At 34.7% G+C, this 21,137-nt stretch overlaps 1 protein-coding gene across 4 annotated transcripts in view; it reads right to left on the minus strand.

Annotated features, from left to right (window-relative positions):
• Window positions 1–21,137, minus strand: part of STXBP5 (syntaxin binding protein 5) — a 202,417-nt gene that overhangs the window by 93,986 nt on the left and 87,294 nt on the right. For all 4 annotated transcript variants that reach the window (XM_069069727.1, XM_069069725.1, XM_069069724.1 and 1 more), the window contains exon 9: window positions 10,623–10,701. In XM_069069727.1, coding sequence (XP_068925828.1) covers window positions 10,623–10,701 — 79 coding nt within the window. The remainder of the gene's footprint in view (window positions 1–10,622; window positions 10,702–21,137) is intronic.

Consider the following 21,137-nt stretch of genomic DNA (forward strand, 5'->3'; position numbering starts at 1 on the left):
ATCCCTGTAAAATCCCTATAGAATTGGTGATGCCTTCCAATAAGCTCCTGTTTACAGATGACCTTTAATACATTGCAATAACTTCTGAGATCATGCAGGGTCTCCTAAATAATATTCACAATGACTCAATAGTGTTGAACCTAATTATCCTCACAGGACAAAACAAGCACATGAAGAATGCCTACTATCCACACTACGATTAGGAAGATAAATAAATCATAGAGCTGATCCCTAAGGACAGCCACTGCAGATGGACAATGATTTGGGTCACGAATTGAAGAGAGTAGAAGCAATGGCTGGGTTGCCTGTGAAAAATCAGAGTTCTTTTTATACTCTAAACTTCTGCCTAAAACTGAACCCCATCTTTCTAACTTCAATATTCTTCCAGTAATGATGCTATTAGATAAGAAAGGCTCTAAAGAATTAAAGTTGCAGTTCATGCAAAGGTCAAGAAAGTGATATATAAAAGGTATGAATTAGCTACAAGGAATTATGATAAAGCAACATAAAGGATATCATCAGATATATGTATGGGCAGAAAATAAGGAAGATATATATATATATATATATATATATATATATATATATATATACTTTATGGATAGGCCATGTTCTCATTTGGTACTAATCAGTCAACTAGCATTTATTATTAACTGCGTACAATATGCTAGGCACTATGCAAGCTCTGGGGATACTAAAAAAAAAAAAACACGATAGTCCCTGCTCTCAAGAAGCTCACAATTTAATGCAGAATCACTGGGATTGACTGAATACAGAGGTGATATGGTTGAACTTGTAATTTAGGAAGACCCATGCAATGTCAAGAAATCAAGGGGAAAGCATAGATACTAGACACAGAAAAGAATCACTCAGAATTAGTAGGCATGGATGGGCTACAATATGAATCCCTGCTCATGTATCCCCATCAATTACATTACAGATTCACTCAAATATCAAAGATCAAATTCAAATCTTAAAAGTTTATATCAGTGCCTTGAATATAATGAATCCTTAACAAATGTATGTTGAATCAAACTGAAACTAGAAATTTAAAAAATGATTCATCTTCTTTCAATTAGGTCAAATGCCAACAGACCTAAATCTGTAAATATAATCAAGCCTAAATCTGCCTAGGGTTTTCAACTTGGATTTCATCAAAAATAACTCACTGTATTTAAATGTGCCATTGAAAGGCATTATAGATTTTATAGTCTGTTAGACACTCTGATTATCTCACCATAATAAGAAAGTCAAATAAAACCAACAGACTAACAGATAACAAAGGATTTACATAATATTTTGACCAAAAAAGAATTATAGACAGATAGTAAGAGAATTCTAAATATAGATGACTTTTCTAATTAACCCAGAATAGTTTCATTTGTCAGAGATATTAGTTATTTGATGATAGGAGACCTTGGTGTGTCCAAAGCTTATGATGCTATTTTGAACAAAATTCAAAGGTAAGAGAAGATGAGGATGAATTTTTTTTTGGTGGGGGCTTGGGTGTAGTGGAAGAAGAGTGCAGTCTGGAACAAGGAAGGCTGGGAAAGTTTGGCAAATTGACCATAGATAGGACTGAACCTGTGATGCCAATGACAGAAGGAACTCCTAAATAAGGAAACTACCTCTACCAATATTAATTAGCATTTTCTGTGTTCTGAGAGTAAGAGATGGAAAGTGGAAGGGTGATGGATGAGCATCCTAGGAAGATGGCATGGTTGAGTGTCTAGGGCTGGCTAGATGAAGTAAGCTTTCAAAGACTAGTAGGGTCCAAAGGTAGGGGATGGACAATGCACAGAACTGGAAGCAAAAAGGCAAGGAAATGCATGTGTACTCTATAGTCTGTAAGTTCTCTCATTCTTTTTTCTTTGAACCATGCTTTCCTGTACATACCTCCTCAGCTTCATCTTCCTCTCTTCAGGAAAGTCATCAAGTATCAGAGTGCATATTAATTTAAAGGGGGAAGTCTTAACAAATAATCTTTGTAGCATTCCTCTATTCCTTTGTTCCTTAGCAATCAATGTTGCTGCATAAACTGCAGATATTTTTTAAGGTGGTGTTTTTGAAAATACTTATCATCAGACTGTTATGTATAATAATTTAATAATCCATTATAGAATATTTCTTGTTACCTTTAGTTTTTCTATAAAACCTATTCTACCAACTCCTTTCTTTGTCTCTCCAAGAAGTATGATTTTGACATCTTGCAACTAAGTAGGCTGCAAGTACCTCCTTTTTCTTTACTTTAGCCTAAAGGAAGGATGCTAAGGATAAAATGACTTAGTTCCTCCAGAAATATGTCCACTACTAGTCACTGGACAAGGACGTCACATTTAGAGCTTCAATATACTTTAATATGACTATTGGTATTCTACTTCCCTGGCACTGTTACTGAAGAAGGATAAGAGGCCATATGGATTTTGTTTGAAAAAAGTACAAGATATCCAATGAAACAAAGTCATCTCATGGAAATGTGAAGATTAAAATGAGGAGGGTGAGAGATATGGGGGGGGAAATGTATATAAATATTATTTTAAAATGTTTTCTCCATTAAAGATAGTGGTAGCACCACACTCAAATCCTAACTTCATAGCCTGAGGTGAATTATAAGGAAGATAAAAATGGCACTAAAGAAAACAACATGGGAAAGTCATCCTAACTGGATCAAGTAAAGGCGACCAGTGCTGAAAGAGACAATTGAGAGGGAATTAAAAAACAGATATTCAAAGTACCTGAAGGAGAAAAATGTATTAAAGGCATAGAAAAAAATTTTGAACTCAACACCAAAAAAAAGTGACCAAGAAAACATCAGTAACTACCGACCTATTACTAACCTAAATAAACCTAGGTTATTTATACAAAGTCTTTATAAGAGTCATTTGTACATAAACCAAGAGTATGATTGATGAGAATAATAGTATGAAGCAAAGTTTTCACAAATTATATTCAACAATGGATCACATCTTTACCATTTCACAACTGATAAAAATATGTAAAGAATATAATATCCCGTAAATTGTTAATTATGAAAAAGCATTTGATTTGGTAGAATAAAATGCTGCTTTACAGGCTCTTTTTCAACAAGGTATCTCTTATTCATATATTAAAATCATTCAAAATTCACTGTAAAATAATAGGAATAATTTTTTCGACAACCTGCTGAAAACAAATATCAAGTGAAGAATAAAACAGACTAATGTTCACTAAAAGTATTATCCATTATGATGAAGATCCATCACAGAGTCCAAATAGAAGAGAAATCTGATTCCCTCTAGATGTTGAGTTTTCCAGATGACCTATCTATAAATAATACTGTGCTGATGGCATCAAGCCCCAAATGCTTCAGCATCTCCTAGATAAGATCAGTAATCACTCAAAAGAATTTGATCTGACTATGTATAAAGGAAGTACCAATTAGAGAGAGAATGTCTATTGCCCATTTTTAACATGTATTTGGCTGGACAACGTACAGAGTCTGTCAGTCAATATGTGAGCCTTATTCAGACAGCAGAGAAGACAATAAGTAAGGTCTGAAGTTGAACACAAAGAAGAAAATAGTCTGGATTGCTTTTAGGATAATGCAAAGTTTCAATAATGACCCTCAAATTACTATGAAAACAAAGGTCTATCTTTTGAATACTAAACTTTTACCAGTTTTGCTGGGCAGTGAAACACAGAAAAGTCTCCACACAATTAATAAATACTATTACACAGAGGGCAATGGAAAGGGAGTTGTGAGTAGCTATTGTGGTTTGTCCTTCATTCTCAGAGAAAATTATGACATTAAGAAGATATTCCCAAGGGGCAGCTAGGTGGTTCAGTGAATAGAGTACTGGCCCTGGAGTCAGGAGGACGTGAGTTCAAATCTGGCCTAAGACACTTCACACAAAAACTAGCCATGTGACCATGGGCAAGTCACTTAACCCCAATTTCCCTCCAAAAAGCCAAAAAAAAAAAAAAGAAGAAGATATTCTCATGACTTGCAAGTGAATTGGATTTAAATGAGGGAGGGCTGTGCAATACCTGGATATCTAGATCCAGTGACCAGATATAGATCAGGATAACTGGAGATGGCCCAGGAAGTAGGCTGTAACATATATTTAATGAGGCACTTCAAAGAAATACAGGAATAAATAATGCCATCAGAGAATTTTATGACAAAGAGAAGACAGGCTGGTTCAATGTTTGTTAGGGGGAGAAATGACAGGTAGAAATCCTGACTGGTAGATTGGTACCCTTAGAATAATGCAAGGAAGGTCACTAATATAATTCATGGGAACCTGTGTTGAACTTCTGGGAAGACATGGACAAGAGTCAGAAAGGATGAGCAGGCATGGATGGACTGCAACATGCATCACTGGAAAGACAGTTCAGATTGAGTCACAGATCCATTTCAATATTTCTGTATGAAAATGGCCTGGAGAAAGTTGAAGAATTTTATAAATACCACATAAGAAATCACTGGAGACAAAAATAAAATCCATCTTTGGTTGATGGACATGCAATGTTTAGTTGTTATGGCCATGTACCAACTCTTTGTGACACCACTTGGGGATTTCTGGAATGGTTTGCCATTTCTTTCTCTAACTCACTTATGGATGAAGAAAGTGAGACAAATAGGGTTAAGTGACTTACCCAGGTTCACATAGATATCTGAGGCCAGATCTGAAATCAGGAAGATGAATCTTCCTGACTTTAGGCACAGCATCTAATTGTCCATGTTGCTGGACATAGGAGAAAAACTATTTCAAAAATTTAACAACCCATACAATGACTTTCTAGATGGCAGCACATCAATAGTAAAAGTGAAACTTCAGGATGTCTATCAACACCAATTACACACTAAAGACGTTTTGTTTTTTGCCTTTTGAAGGGCAATTGGAGTTAAGTAACTTGCCCAAGGTTACACAGATAGTTTGTGTGTGTGTGTGTGTGGGGGGGGGGGGGTGTGTTAATTGTCTGAAGCCGGAACCGAACTCCTAACTCTGGGGGCAGCACTTTACTCACTGCGCCACCTAGCTGCCCCATAAAGATGTTTTTTTTTTTTTTTTAAGTATTGGCACAAAAGGAGATAATTTAAAGATAATCTTAGTCGATGAAATCTCTGTTCATTCTAATATTTAGGGAGATTACACTGGTTTTTTTGTTTTACATTACTATGTTCTATTCCAACATTTAAAGGTAAAATAATTTTGAAGAAACATATTATATATTTCTTTGAAAATACTTTTGAAAAATGAGATCACCACTCACTATTTGTTAGTCTTTATATTTTCCAATAATGTATTTGCTTTAAGAATTATTATATTATTCATCATGGGAAGATTAAGGCACACAATTAAGCTGTGGTTGTAATTGTCTTGGCAAAAATGCCTCAGACCATGAAAATTATCTGGAGGTTTTTTCTTGGCTGGGGTGGGGGAGGGCAGGGAGTGTATATATAATTTCTTATTCAGTAACAATATTCTGGGTAATTTGGAAAGTGCAAATATAGCAGTAAAATAATGTTCTATAGAAGTGAGAAACATTCTTGCAATGAGAAAATTCTGGGCTTCAGTTTAACATTATCTGAAGTTTTGTTTTTAATAAAATTCAAATATGCCCATTAATAATAAAGCTACAAAAGGAAGAAAATAATCACAACTACCGATCTAAAATAATGTTTATATACACTTATAAATACCTTTAATTTCTTAAGAGAGCTATATGTAAGTGTATTAGTTAACATTAAAAAAAGAATTACTTTTTATAAGCTTTAAAACAATTGTTACCTCGAACTGTTAGGAAGCTATGAGTATCACAGTCTAAAAATGATTATGTTACTTGTTAAATACAATTGTAAATAATCTAAAGGGCCTCAATGGATTTTCATTTAAGTATCCTGTTAGTAGTTAAGTAATGCATTTGTAAATGAATCTAAAATATCAGTGAAAATAAGTACATTTAAAAACGCTTACAAAAATGATTATTACTCTCCTAGGTCAATCCTAGAATCCAAAGTTTTTAAATGATGGGGAAAATTTTTTAATTTATAAAACAAATATAAACAGAACATGGACAAAGTGTTCTATTTCCTCACATTTCACAATGAAAAAGAATAAAAACCAGGCTGCCAATATAACAAAACTGGTTTTCAAAAATACATACCACATAGTAGTTTAATCTAAAAGGAACATACTTAAAACCATCTGATATGGGAATAAGCATATAAGTGAAAAAAATTGCTTGGCTATAATTTTTCCTCTGAATTGATGGAAGCCATAGTAAGTAATGATTATAGGTAAGTGGCATATAGCTTGTTGCTATATGAATTGTTATAAACAAAGACTACTTACCTAGTACCCTTGATTACATACAGCCACACCAGATCATATAAGCAGTTCTTTCCCCAGGGATGGACGTGATTAAAGGCTCTGAAGTCACATCAGATAGGTGGTAACTTCACCAAGCTGACTGTTAGAAGCACTTCTCAGATATAGCTATCTGAATGGAGATGCCTCCTCCAGATTTTTTAGTAGTATAGAATAGGGTACAAAAAGAAAGTGGAACTACCCTGAAACTCCAAAGTGGAGATGTTGGTGTCTGGTAAACCTACAAATATTTGAAGAACCAAATTATAAGTTATGCCTAGCTTTAAAAAAAAAAAAAACAGTAGGGGTGACTAGGTGGCACAGTGAATAGAGCACGGGCCCTGGAGTCAGGAAGACCTGAGTTCAAATGCAGCCTCAGACACTTAACACTTACTAGCCATGTGACCTTGGGCAAGTCACTTAACCCCAGTTGCCTTGCCTTGCCCCCTCCAAAAAAAGCAAAACAAACAAAAAAAAACCCAACAACAACACAGTAACAGTCACTCCAGATGGCAATGTATAGTAGTCCACCGAAAAGCTGAACAGTTAAAGGAATAGGGAATAAAATTATTAAGAAAAAAAGCACAATTGGGTAAGAAGACCAAAATTTTAGTACATGTGGAAATCAAGGTGATTGTTGTAATAAATGAACAACATTGCCCTTGAAGTTTTGGCTGAAAGGATTTCTTATCTTCCATAGCAGCAATGGCTGTCCAACCTCTACTAGACAGAGGCAGAAAATCATTCAGAAAAGAATTTCTAATGAAGTAGCATCAAAGACAAATATCATGTACTTTTTCTTTATATAGTGGGCATTTGATAAATATTTGATTTGATATAAAATTCTTATTTCTCAGTCTGATGTCCTTACATTAATAGAAATCTTTTAAAAATGGTCTTCATAATATTAAGAACATAAATATTGGGTTTTCCTGAGAGGGTCTGCAGGGTAAAAATGCCCTAGTTTAAGTAGAAAAAGATACCAACTTAGGTACAAATATATGTTAAGTCCCAAGTTTGGTTAACCTGAAAACTGAGGGAGAAAATAAATTAACAACTATTAGCTTTATGCTTACTAACGTGGCTCAAAGCTTCTAGGTAAAATGACCTTTTAACAGAATATAGTATTTCTGTCTATTTTTAAGTATACTGTTTCTTAAATAAGACTGGCTTCAAATTTGTTTGGACCAGAGAGTGTTTCCCTCTCCCTTTTTGGTACAAATGTATGATTTCATAATATTAATATAATATTGTACAATCCCAACTGGCAGATTGATAAAAACCACATCCTTTACTCCATGAGGTTTGACAAAATGTCCTATGTCTGACTGTACAGTAGAGTAGAATAAGTAGCCATGTCTATTGATAGATGTGCATATGACATATGCATATGCAAAACATGTGATATGTGAATATGTGAAATATTCTATAACATCCTATGATCTAATATGTGTTCTAACTGTTCAAATTCTCTAAGATCTTGAAAGTCCCTTTGCCTGCCAACATGAATTTCCCCAAATCTAAAAACATTCAAAACAAATAGAAATTGCATGGAAAAATAAAGCTACTTCAAAATTAAACATTCAGTTTTTAAAATAAGTAATTTTTTTGTTAATAAGAAAGTTGCTGATATTTCCAACTAAAGTAGAAAAAAAAATTCTCCAGCTCCTAGAGATGCTCATTAAAATGTAATGAAAATGATTATGCATTTAAATATAGCAAGATGAGCCTTTAGGCTTTCAGAGTAAAGAAATCTCATCACAACAAAATGTATGCTATATATTAGGTTAATGTTGGAGCCAAGCAAACTTTTGTAGGATTAACAATATTCTTCTAAATATATAGCTATACAGATGCCTCAAGAAGCTTGGAAAATAATCAAGTTAGCAAGCAGTTCTCTGCTGCTAAAACCAGTTGCCTACAAATTGGAATCAACCAAATCCTGTCAGAGTGTTATGAACAGTATGCTAAGCAGTAATGGATATGCCTCCTAAATAAGGTTCAGCATAGGACAGAATATCAGAAAATTTACAACTTTGGACATTTGCCCCAGAAGTCCCAGGAATCAACTGTATGTAGGATGTGGAAATTTATAATGGATAGTACAAATTACTAAACAGAAGTAAGACCGAGTAAGTGAGAACTGTCTAGCTTACCCCCAGGCTAGAGTGGATAATACTGAACCACATTAGAGCTGTCTGAAAACGGAATGGACTGGCTCATGAATTAATTCCTCAGGCTCAAAGTTTTAGAAGGGATTTATTCATTGGGCAGGAATTTGGACTAGATTTCTTCTAAGGTTTCTGTTTTAGTACAGAGGATCTTATGAGTCAAAAGAGAAATTGAAGAACATAACTTCTGAAGGTGTGGTCTGAGAAAGCCATAGAAAGGCCTGAAGAACTCTAATAATTCTAAAGTCTAAAGGAAGCAAAACTCCTGTTTATCTCAGGAAGATTAAGAAAAGAATTAGAGTGAGGAAATAAATAAAAGTACAATCTAAGGATAAGTAGTATCTTTATCTTAAGTTAAAGAGGTAAATGGAAAAGACTGTCCAGGCAGATAGGACCACTAGTCTTGCCCAGTAATTTCTCTACCTACCAGTCAAAAAAGCAGAGCTTTTTGTCATATGTAGTTTTAGGGAAGGAAGAATTATTGTTGCTATCCAGTACAATTGTTACTATCTTTGGAGGAGCCAAAGAATCTGTAAATTCAAGTACTACATAGGAAGGAAAGAAGGAATAGGGTATGAGAAGGAAATGTCTTTTCCAAGTAATTATCTTTGTTAGGTATACATTAGTTGCTGAATTGAATTAATAGTTAAAATAAAATCATCTTATAGAATTTCAAATGCAATCAAACTCACTAAAAAAAAACCTTTTATTCTAACCAGGGCAAATGTTTTAATAGTCTTTTTATATTCTGCTTCTCCCATTTCCACCATTTTTGTAGCAAACATGGAGAGCAAATCTTCCCCATATGAAGACTTTATTAGGTGACTTCCTGAATTTCATTCAACAAATGGTCACAATTTTAACTCTGCTCAACCCATTAATTGCAATTTAAAATTTCACATCTTTTGAATATTTCCTCATGTTATATAATATATTTTACTGGGAACAATGAATATTTCTAGACTATTTCATATAACTTTGAAATTATAAACATCATCCTGACCAAAACAGTGCTTTCAGACCATAAAAAATTGGATTCTTTGGGTTCTATGTCATCTTTTTCCCACAACATTTCAAATAGATATTAAGTTTGCACAGAACAACAATAAGAACTTCAGGTTCCTTGGCTTCTTTAACTGACTTAAATCACGAGAGTATAGGGATGAACTAAAGAGAGGTATACTTTTGAAAAAGAGAAAGATGGCTCTACTAGCAATCACACTAAACTAACACTCAATCTCTCATTTCCTATTATTGAGAGTCTTTGCCTTAGGGTATTAGGAATCTAAGGGCCTAAATAAAAAAGAAAAAAATTCAAAATGGTAACCTCTTTATTATAAATGTCAATACCACAGGGACAATTTTCTTGGCCTTTCTTTTTGTCCCCAATTCTTAGCACAGTGCTTTGTACATAGTAGGTGCTTAATAAATACTTGTTGACTTGAATACATGACTTCCAACACCACTTTTAAGGATTATTTACACAGGTGTTAAATTGTACCAATTTTTGAAGCTTTCAGATTTTCTTTTGTTAGTTTTTAAATAATTAATAAAGATATATTAAAAAGTGGGGAGAAAGTTTGTAACTCAAAATCTGGCGGAAACGAATAATGTAAATCAGAAGTTAATAAAGCATTTTTTTAAGTAAAAAATTATCTCAGAATAAAAATGTATATGTATATAACAAAAAATTAATTAAATACATCTTTTATAAGAAATAAAATTAGTAAGGAATCATCACCAAGATTTAATTTCTAACTTTCTTCTATGGCTTTCTTTAAATCTTCACTAGCAAATAAACAGATACTAGTGTTTAAAACGGACTTACAAAATAAAAAATAAAAAGGTTAGAGAAAATTTTGAAATATTTCAAGAAATATAGTAAAACAATTATCAAAATTTTAATGTGGCATGTTAGTATGTTTCAATTATTGATGACTATATTGCTCACCATAATTTTTCAAACCAAGAGAACACAGAAATAATACAGTAGGCTAGAGGGATGTGGAATAGTTATTTAAAATAAACAAATAAAAAGTATTTCATGTTGAATAATCATAGATAGACAATGAATGCTGGCAATGAAGTAAAACCTTACCCAGATCTAGTCGTTTTGAATTCCACCTTGAGGATAGGTTTGCATGGTTCTGGTTTTTTCCCATCCTTTAATTGCTTTCCTAAAAGATATTGCCTTGTATTAAATTCTAAAGTATTCTACATGATAGTTTTTAAAATGAAAGTGAAATGTGATAAAATGTAATTGGATACATTTTAAAGTCATTTTGGAGGGGAGAAGAGAGAGGCATACAATCTGTGTGCTTAAGAAACTAGTACTGAAAAAAATATGATTAGTAACCTTCATTTATCAACGTACTTCCAGAAAGGGGGTAGGGCACTCTCAGATCTTAATTTCTTAAGTACAGAAGATGAGCAGAGCAGATTTTCAGTTTGACAAAATAGGTTCAATACATTTGGACTTTGACAAAAAATTTTTTAGCATAAATGTTTTCTACTTGGCTTATGAAATGACAGCATCAGAGTTGGAAGAGATAGTATAAACTATCTAATCCGACCCACACCTTAGCAAAAAAAAACCTTCTATAGCATTTCCAGTAGGGAGTCATATAGCTTTTGGTTTAAAGCCCTTAAGTGAGAGGAAGTTTACTATTTTCTAAAATAGCTCATGTAACTTTTGGATGGATCACATTATTAGGAAGTTTTCTCTTACATCAAATTAAAGTATTCATCAAGCCCTATAAAAGGAACTATTGATGAAAATTTCATCTTTTTATTATAGATGAATTTCTACTTCTAATTCAGAATTTAAAAAGTACTAAATAAGCACTCATCCTTCTATCTTCTAAGCCTAACTGATCGCTGAAAAGGGAAAAGTAGCCACAACTATTATTATAATTGCTAAATTTTAACACGCTCCTTACATATACTCACAAAGAGAGGAAAAACAAAAGGAACAGCATTTGAGAGACATGATCCTGTCATAACTATTCTACTTATTGCCAATCTTACATCTCTAACTTCTTTTCAGACATTTCAAACTGGATGTCCTGAAGAAAACTCAATATGTATAAAATGGAATTCATTATCTTTCCCTCTAACTCTACTCCAAACATTCCTATTAGTTTTGAGGGCATCATTATCTTCCCTGTCCCTTGGGCTCAAAACCTTGGGAATCATATTGGGTTCCTCACTATCATTAGCCATATACAATCTGTTACCAAGGTCTATCAATTTTAATATCCCTCCTTTTCTCTTCTGATACTGCCACAATCATGGTGAGGGCCCTCATCACCTGATGCCTGGACAATATCCTATTGATAGGTTTGCTTGCTTCAAGTCTATCTCCACTCCAATCTATCTTTTATTCAGTCACCAAAGCTATTTTCCTAAATAAAGCACAGTTCAACCATGTCTCACTCCACCCCAACCCACAACTCAAAAAACTTCAGGGACTCCCAATTGCCTCAAAGAAAAAAATACTAAATCCTCTATTTGTTGTTCAAAGCTCTTCACAACCTAACCCTCTTCTACCTTTCAAACCTCTGCACCCTCCTGCTGGCCACATACTCTTAGATCCACAGAATTTGGCCTCTTTGTCATTCCACCAACAAAGACACTCTGTATCATCTTCAGGCATTTTTTTTCTGGCAGTCTCTCAAGGTTGGAGTGTTCTCTCTCCTCATCTCCACCTACTGCCTTCACTGGCTCCCTTTAAGTCCCAACTAAAATATCACTTTCTACAAAAAGCCTATCCCAAACCCTCTTTAACTCCAGTGCCTTTCCTCTTAGCTACTTCTTAGTCATTCTGTATATAGGCATGTTTGTACATACTTGTTTGATTGTTGTCTCCCCCATTAGAATGTGAGCTCCTTGAGAACAGGGACTATCTTTTGCCTCTTTTTGTATACCACAGTGCCTGGGACATATCAGGCACTTAAATATTTAATAATTGACTGATTCCTAAGCTTGATTTTGATACAGCCTAAGGAAGTCTTCAATTGCAGAATTACAAAATGCAAGAGTAAGAAGGAAAAATCTTATAGATCACATAGCTCATTTTCCTTAATTTACTGATGAAGAAACAGGTCCAAAGAAATCAAACCCATTGCTCAAGACTTCTGACTCTACAGTCAGTTTCTTTCCAATAAGTATTTCTTTTTTCTATGAATCAATGGGTATTGTTAAATTATCAGAACATTATAAAATTAACTTTAAATTAAAAAAGAAAAACAATTTTTTGTTTTGTTTTGTTAACTAGCACCTGGAAGCAGTTAGGTAGTTCAGTGCAGTGCAGGGCCTGGAGTCAAGAAAGCCTCATCTTCCTGAGTTCAAATCTAGCCTCAGCCACTAAGTTGCTGTGTGACCCTAAACAGGTTACTTACCCTTATTTATCTCAGTTCCTAATCTGTAAAATGAACTTGAGAAGTAAATGGCAAACCACTCCAGCATTTTTGCCAAAAAAAACCCCAAGAGGGTCACAAAGAGTTGGACACTACTGAAAAACTGAACAACAAAACACCTGGAAAACTCCGAACTTGAATGGATCTATTTAGATATCTCTTTACTGTTGGTACTTCTTGTAACAAGGCAATACATCAATACCCTATAGAACCCATGCAATTTTTATCTATGTTGTCTGATAAGTTTATTGTAGGAGTGTCCACCAAAATTGTTGGAGGTCTTCCTTGATTTCTCTTCATATCGTGTGGATACCAAAAAAAAAAAAAAGTTATCTCTTTTTCTCAGTCATGTGACTACCCTATCTTCTTTGTGAACACATATTTGAAGAACATCCTTTATATTACTTGTTGAATAATTCTTTAGTCGTCAAATGTTGCTGCCTACTTCTGTCCATAACGTGTCTTCCCAGTGTCCTCTGTAAGAACCTCAATTCAGTTCTTTCTGAACATTAACAGTTCATGACTTGCAACTATATGGTCTTTTACAAAATTCTCTTTTTTATGATGAACTTAATAAATATCAATAAAGTGAACTTCTACAAACAAAGGATAGTAAAAGGATTCTATACAAAATGAGGAATTCTACAGTTTTTTAAAGAGTACATTAAATTTAACACAATAGTGACAAAATTACCCTGCATGTTTGTGTCCCTTTGGTTTTCTTCAGTGTATTAATGCTCCTTCCTTTTGTTTTTGTTTGTCACTACTCATTAACTTATTCCCTACCTCCTAATATAAGCCCTCTGTTTTACTAAAGGTTCAATCAAGTAAAGCAATTCAACACATTGATCATGTCTTGAAATTTATGTCTCCTTAGGCAACTTTTATCTTTTACCTTTTTTGGCTAAGAGTTAGCTGACATGTTTCATCATCAGTCTCCTAACTTAAAGACTGCCCATTGCATTATTTCTGTTGTTATCTCTTTTGAAGAATCTTGAATAATTTTGACGTGTGCATGGGGACACATCTTGTAGGAATACAGTCATTAAAATGATGTTGTGAAGACATAGTAATGCACAGTTGGTAGAGCTGTGGACTAGCAGAAATTCTGGAAAGCAATGAAGAACTATACCCCCCAAATTATTAAATTCTGCATACTCTTTGACCCAGCTAGGCTAAATACTAGAGCTAGGCTAATACGTCAAAGAAACAGGAAACTGATCTATACATATACAAAAATAATTATATTATTTATGTTTGTAGTAGCCAAAAATTGAGAAGGATGCCAGGAAAGAAGGCATGAAGAAAGGGAAGGGGGTCAGAGGAAGGGGAGGACATCAAAAAGGAAAGGGAAAAGGGCAAAGAGGAAGGGGAGGAGGGTACAAAAGAAGGGAAGGAAAGGAATGAAGGAAACATGTAATGGTTAAACACTATGTATGTACTATCTTTTCCCTTTTTGTTGTTATTGCTCAATGGAGGAGGAAGAGGGACAGATTATTGATGCATGCAAAAATGAATTTGTCTTATCCCTACAAAATCAAGTTTTTTATAAAGGTGGTAAACTAGGCATATGAGTATGTAGTTATTATTCCTTTGGTATAACCAGGCACAGTGTTGAACAAGGAGAATACATATACAAAGAAAAATAAAAACAGTGTCTACCCTCAAGGAGTTTACAGATTAATGGACTAAGATAACACACAAAAGAGGGTGAAGGGTATAACGGCAATGGGGATTTGAAGATCTCCCCTGACTTTTAATAAGCCTAAGAGAATTTGAAGATCTTCCTTGCTTTGAAAATCTTCCCTGCCCCCTAACAGGTTAAATGTAATCATGTGGAGGCTGTGGCAGGAGTTTGCTGAAGGGTGGGCAGAGCCCACAGAAATCTGGGACTCAGAGAAGTTAGAGCTAGAGGGAGAAAAGGATACACCCAGGGAGACAACTAGGCTTGTGAGTAAATGTTTGTTTGTGGGAAGGCTAAAGGATGGTGTGGCTTCATGCTGTGCTATGGTGCATTAACTTATTTGCTATTATGATGGATTTGACTTTCTAGGGTTGGGATTTGGTTTGCTGGTGTCTGAAATGTTTTGCTTCTGTCTTCTATATGGAGAGTCTGTTATATTTTGTGGTTGAGCACTATGCTGGCAAATTCACAGTTGCTGACAATGCTTTGAATATTGGGTTGGCACTACATGTGGCAGCAAGGATGGGATCACAAAGTATCAAATCTCTGTTTGGAGGCAGAAGGGATCTAGAATAAGAAGTGGATATCCCAGGCTGGAAGAATTTACCTTATTCCTGCCTAGCAAGGGAATGGGCTAAATGTACAAGGCTCTGTGAAAACCAGGAACTAAGGTTATAGAATGGATAACCTAGAGATTGAGAAACATGTTTGTAAGGAATACCAATAAAACCAGAGAAAGAACTGGAAGGGGTCTGTAGAAGAGACTGGGTTTTACTAACAGGTTACCATATTAAATGTAAGAGCAGAAACAAGCTGTTACAAGAAAATTTCAGATGGAGAAGAAATTAGCTGTTTTGAATGAGAAATTTTGTGACAGCATTTGGGCACTCCTTTAGAAGAGCAAACTGGAAAGTTTCATGTGGTAGAAGAAAAGGCTGTTAACATAAAAAAAAGCAGAAAAGTATCAGGAGGAAGGTTCATACAGTTTTGGCAGAGGCAGAATTTGGTTTCCCTGGCAACCATTGCCAGGAGAGTGCATGGGTACAGAATGAAACAATGTTACATGACCAGGCTTTTACAAGAGCAGAAGTTCGCCCCATACTAAGAAAAAAGCAGGTGAATCAGAGAGACCAAACAAACTTCAGGGAGATAACTGAAGATTTCACTCAGCAGGAGGTTACTGATATATTAAGCAGATTCACTGAAAGGATGGGAGAATTGTTAGTGTGTGAAAATCAGTGTTAGATGGTGAGAATCAATGATGAAGGGGCTGGAAGAGTATGGAGAGATAGTGTGGATTGCTTGAAATTTATAGGCTTTTGTCAGAATCCTTTTGTCCAGCAAGCTTTTAAAGATTGCCATAGGCAAGGAGGTAACAATACAACCCAATAGCTTTAGCTGCTGAGGGATACCCGCACTGATTCCATGTGGCCTAATGGAGGGAGAGAGATCCTAATACTTGCTTAGAGATTGTATGGGAAAGTTAAGGGAGGAGGTAATGAAAACTGCTATCATGGAGATGCAATTGTGTATTATGATATCCCCTTAGCAGTTTCTCATAGAAATACCATAGTGAAGATGGCTCTTCCTGCTTACATGCACCTAATTCTAACTCTACTAATTGGTGAAATAGGGAACCATCTTTCAGAGGTGCTGGATAAGATTTCACAGCTAAGTGACTTGGGAAAATGGGAAAAAGATAAATTTCCTTGAGAGAGAACAGTAAATAGCCAGTAGATTCAAAGTCAGAATAGACTGGCAATAAGAGAATTGTTTGCTGCTCTACTGAGAGCAGGGGTAGAATGGAAGAATTGGTATTCCAACTAATGAACTATACAAAATTTATCAAGTAAAGGGACCTGATGTTAGATGGAATACAGAAATGAGAACTGCCCTTAACAGATCTTCTTGAACCATTATATCCAACTTTGTCACACCTTCAGGGAGACTCAGATTAAAGAAAGTACTGGGACAAGTGGAAGTAGTCAATATGCTGGACTTATTGTCAAGCCATTAAAACAGAACAAGGAGGACAATGTCATATATTCTACTGTGAATGAGGCTATCATAGTGAGTTCATGGATGACAGAAGCACGGATGACCCTATATTTGTTTCTTTTTGGCCTTTTGTCTGTTAAACTTGGTTGTGAAATTTGATTCCTGCAGGCTTAGTACCCTCCACCTGCAGATGCCTGATTGCTTAAGACAGATGACACCCCCTGTCCACAACTATGGTGAGTCACCCTTGGACTTGGGATTGACCAGGCTCCAATTGCCACCTAAAGAACTGACCTCTCAAATGGGACCTCCCGGACCTGGTGTTGACCAAGCTCTGGATGCCAGCTAAAGAACTGATCTCCAGAATGGGACCTCTTGGGGCAGGGACAGCTCTATATCCAATTTCAGCACAAAGCAGTTATGGGAAAAGAGACCTTCATCCCTTACCCCAAAAATTTTGAGCCCCATTCGTCTGAGGGGGAATAAGGTGCTTATGCTCAAGCTTCTACCCTAAGATATTGTTTTATGTCCTTAATTTCTGCTATCCCTGTTATATTGTTGTAAAGTTCTACTGACACCAGTTACCCCTAAACTCTCATTAACCTATGTACTGAAATGTATTGTTAATATATTTTTCCTGCGTAAGGGACATGAAAGATCTTGGGGTTGAATGTAATGGTAATGGGAATTTTAAGATCTCCCCTGGCCCTTAATAAGCCTAAGCAAATCTGAAGATCTTCCTTGCTTTGAAAATCTTCTCTGTCCCCTAATAGGTTGAATGTAATCATATGGAGCCTGTGGTGGGAAGAGTTTGCTGAAGGATGGAGCAGAGCCCGCAGGAAGCTGGGAGTCAAAGCAGTTAGAGTTGGAGGTAGGACAGGACACACCCAGGGAGACAGCTAGGCTTATGAGTAAATAATTAAAGAGACATAGTACTATGTTAACAGAGAAAGAGTGGGGACATTCTAATTTGGGAGACAAAAACAGAATTGGAGAAAAAGGGAGGAAAATAATAAATCTAAATCTCATACATTAATGTAAATGTATTAAAAAGTCCAGTAAAAGTAAAAAGAACAGCAGATTTGATAAGAAAACTGTAATAGTAATGGGAAAAACTGTAATGGAAATGGGAATGGGTAAAGGTAAAGGCCTTCCCTGCTGTGAAAATATACTCGGCCCCTAATAAGCTGAATGTAATCATATAGGGCCTGTGGTGGAAGGAGTTTGCTGAAGGGTGGAGCAGAGCCCACAGGAAGCTGGGAGTCAATTCAAGCTACACAGTTGAGAGGAGAGGACACTTCCAAAGGAGACAGATAGGTTTTTGAGTAAATGTTGGTCTTGTGCTGGTTTGTGGAAAGGTTAAAGGATGGTGTGGCTCTCTGCTACATTGTAGTGTATTAATTTCTATGTTGCTATGATGGATTTAGTTTCCTGGTGTTGGGATTTCTGGTGTCTGAATAAATGTTTTTGCTTCTGTCTTCTATATAGGTAGTCTGTTATATTTTGTGACTGAACACTATGCAGATATATTTATATTGATTGTGGACTCTGTGAATATTAAATTGGCACTACAAAAACAAAACCCCATAATCCATTCCTCACAAGAAAAAAACCTAAAAACCACAAGAATAAAAATGAGGGAACTAGGGGAAAAATGTAGTGAGGATGAGGTGAATCCAAAAAGTAGAAGTTGCAATTTTCCTATCACATAAAGAAAAAAAACAAAATTCACAAATATAAAGAGATAAAGAAGGTAATTACATAATGCCTAAAAGGAACCAGAGACAATAAACCAAAATGAATATCAAACATACAAGCTCCAAATACCATAAAGAAAACTAGTAGAACTATGAGAAGAAACTGACAGTTAAAATACAGATTTCAGTGTCCCTCTCAGTTCTGGATAACTTTAGCAGAAAGATAAATAAAAGGGAAAATACAGAATTGAATAAATTGCTAGAGAAACTAGAGCTAAAAGACATAAGACATGTTCTAAAGGGGACCGCTAAAGAATACATATATTTCTCATCAAGACACAGAACTGTTACAAAAATTGACCATGTATTGGCCACAGAAATATTGCAAACAAATGTAAAAACATAAAAAAGTAAATACATCCTTTAGGAATAATCAGTGATTATGGATGGGTCATGTCAATACAATAAAAATAACAATAATAACCAAAAAATTACTATTTTTAATTCTTTACCAGTCAAATTATGAAAAGAATACTTAATAGATCTCAAAAAATAACAACATTCACTTGGAAAAATAAGAATCTAGACTATCAAAGAAAATTATACAGGACAAATTAGAAACAACAGAACTCAATAACTCAGTGTTCAATAAACCAGAAACATAAGCTACTTATGAAAGAACTCTTTCTTTCATTAAAAATTTAAAAAAAACTTCTAGGAAAGCTGGGAAATGGCTTATAAGAAACTGGGCTCAGAGCAATACCTTACACCACATTCCATAAGTTCTAAATGATTCTGACCTTAAATATTAAAGAGCATATGATATAAAAAAAACACAGAAAATAAGCAGATTACATAGCTCTCATAGCTAAGGCTAGGATAAGTATTCTTAAATACACAAAAGATAGATATTACAATTACAAAAGATAAAATTAATAACTGATCCCGTGAAACTGAAAAACAAATAAAATTAATACACCTATGATAAAAAAGAAAGTAATTGAATATGGGAACTTTATTATATCAAAATTTACCCGGGGGGCAGCTAGGTGGCACAGTGAATAGAGCACCAGCCCTGGAGTCAGGAGGACCTCAGTTCAAATCCTGCCTCAGACACTTGACACACTTACTAGCCGTGTGACCTTGGGCAAGTCACTTAACCCCAAATGCCCTCCAAAAAGCAAAAAAAAAAAAAAACTTATCTGATAAGGTTTGGTATTTAAAATACATAAGCCATTAACAGAACAATGACTAGATAAAATTAAAAGCCACTCCCCAACAGATAAAGAGTCAAAGGTTATAAACAAAGAAGTCTCAAAAGAAAAATTTCAAATGGTTAACAATATGGAAAAACGTTCTACAACATTTGCAAAATTTCAGAACAACCCTGAAGTTTTACCATACACCCGGTAAAACAAGCAATGACAAAACATAGGAAATGTTAATATTAGAAGGGTTATGGAAAGATAGGCATACTAGTGTTTTGTTGATGGAGCTGCAAATCAGTACAACCATTTTAGAAAACAAATTGGAATTAAATAAATGGAATTACTAAAATTTCCATATTCTTTGAATCAGATTCTATTATTAGGCTTATAGTACAAGGAATAAAATACTTATAGTGGCACTTCTTGTGATAAGAAAGAATTGTAAATACAGTGAATGACTATTAATTGGGGAATGGCTAAATAAAGTGTGGCACACAAATGTAATGGAATATTACTAGGCTGTAAGAAATTAAATATCTATATGAATTGATGCAGTTAAGTATGTACAGCCAAAGAAAAGAAACATACCAAAAAAAACAATATGTCCAATGACCATAATAATGTAAATGGAAAGAACCATACCAACAAAAAAGGCAAAAGTAAATATTTCAAAATGAAGAAAACAAACATAGCTTGAAGGAAGGAATATAAGAAAATATCCCTATACCTCTGCAGAGGTCAAAGGTCAATAAGTATGGTATATTTCACAAATTCATTTTTAATGTACTGAATAGCTCTATTCTTCTTTCTCTCTTCCTCTCTATCTTTAAAAAAAATTCAATTTTTATACAGGAAACTAGGTGGCACAGTAGATAGAACCCTGGGTTTGTGGCCAGGAAGACTTGAGTTCAAATTCTGTTTCAGACATGTAACAGCTATATGACCTTAGGCAAATTGCATAACCTGTTTGCCTCAGTTTCCTTATCAGTACTTACCTCACTGGATTGGTGTGAAGATCAAATGATACATAAAATTTGCAAAGCACTTAGAATAGTACCTGACACACAGTAGGTATTATACAAATACTAGCTATTTCTGTCATTATTATTATTACTATTATACTAGCTAGTACTATCACTATTATTATTGTTTGGCTCTCTGAGAGAGATAGCAGAGAGATAGAGAGGAAAATTATAGTGACAGAAACCAATTTCAAAAACATCTACAGAAAAGTATTTTAAATGCTTTAAGACTATCCAAAAAAAGTATGATTCTTAGCATCTTTTGCAGCCACATTGACAATGTCACTATAGAAATAGGAGAGCCACAGGAAAGTAGTGTCTATTTAGTTTATTTTTCTGTTTCAAGAATTGCCATGGTCAAAGAATTCATCATGAAGTGGCCAGCCTACTGCCTTTGGGGAAGACTCAAACATTAAGGCACTGAGATATGTATTTTTAAAAATTGCCTTCCTAAGTTTTCAGAGGATGAAATTAAAGATATTTATAGTCACTATTAATTAGAGGAATGTGGATCTAGACTTTGTAAACTAAAAATAAATAAATATTTTCAAATGCCTCGCTAAAAACTCCTCTAAAGAAATGGAAA

This window comes from Petaurus breviceps, unplaced genomic scaffold (assembly GCF_028583685.1).
Source record: "Petaurus breviceps papuanus isolate PSGF00001 unplaced genomic scaffold, PetGlider_PUasm1.0 90784, whole genome shotgun sequence".
NCBI lineage: Eukaryota > Metazoa > Chordata > Mammalia > Diprotodontia > Petauridae > Petaurus > Petaurus breviceps.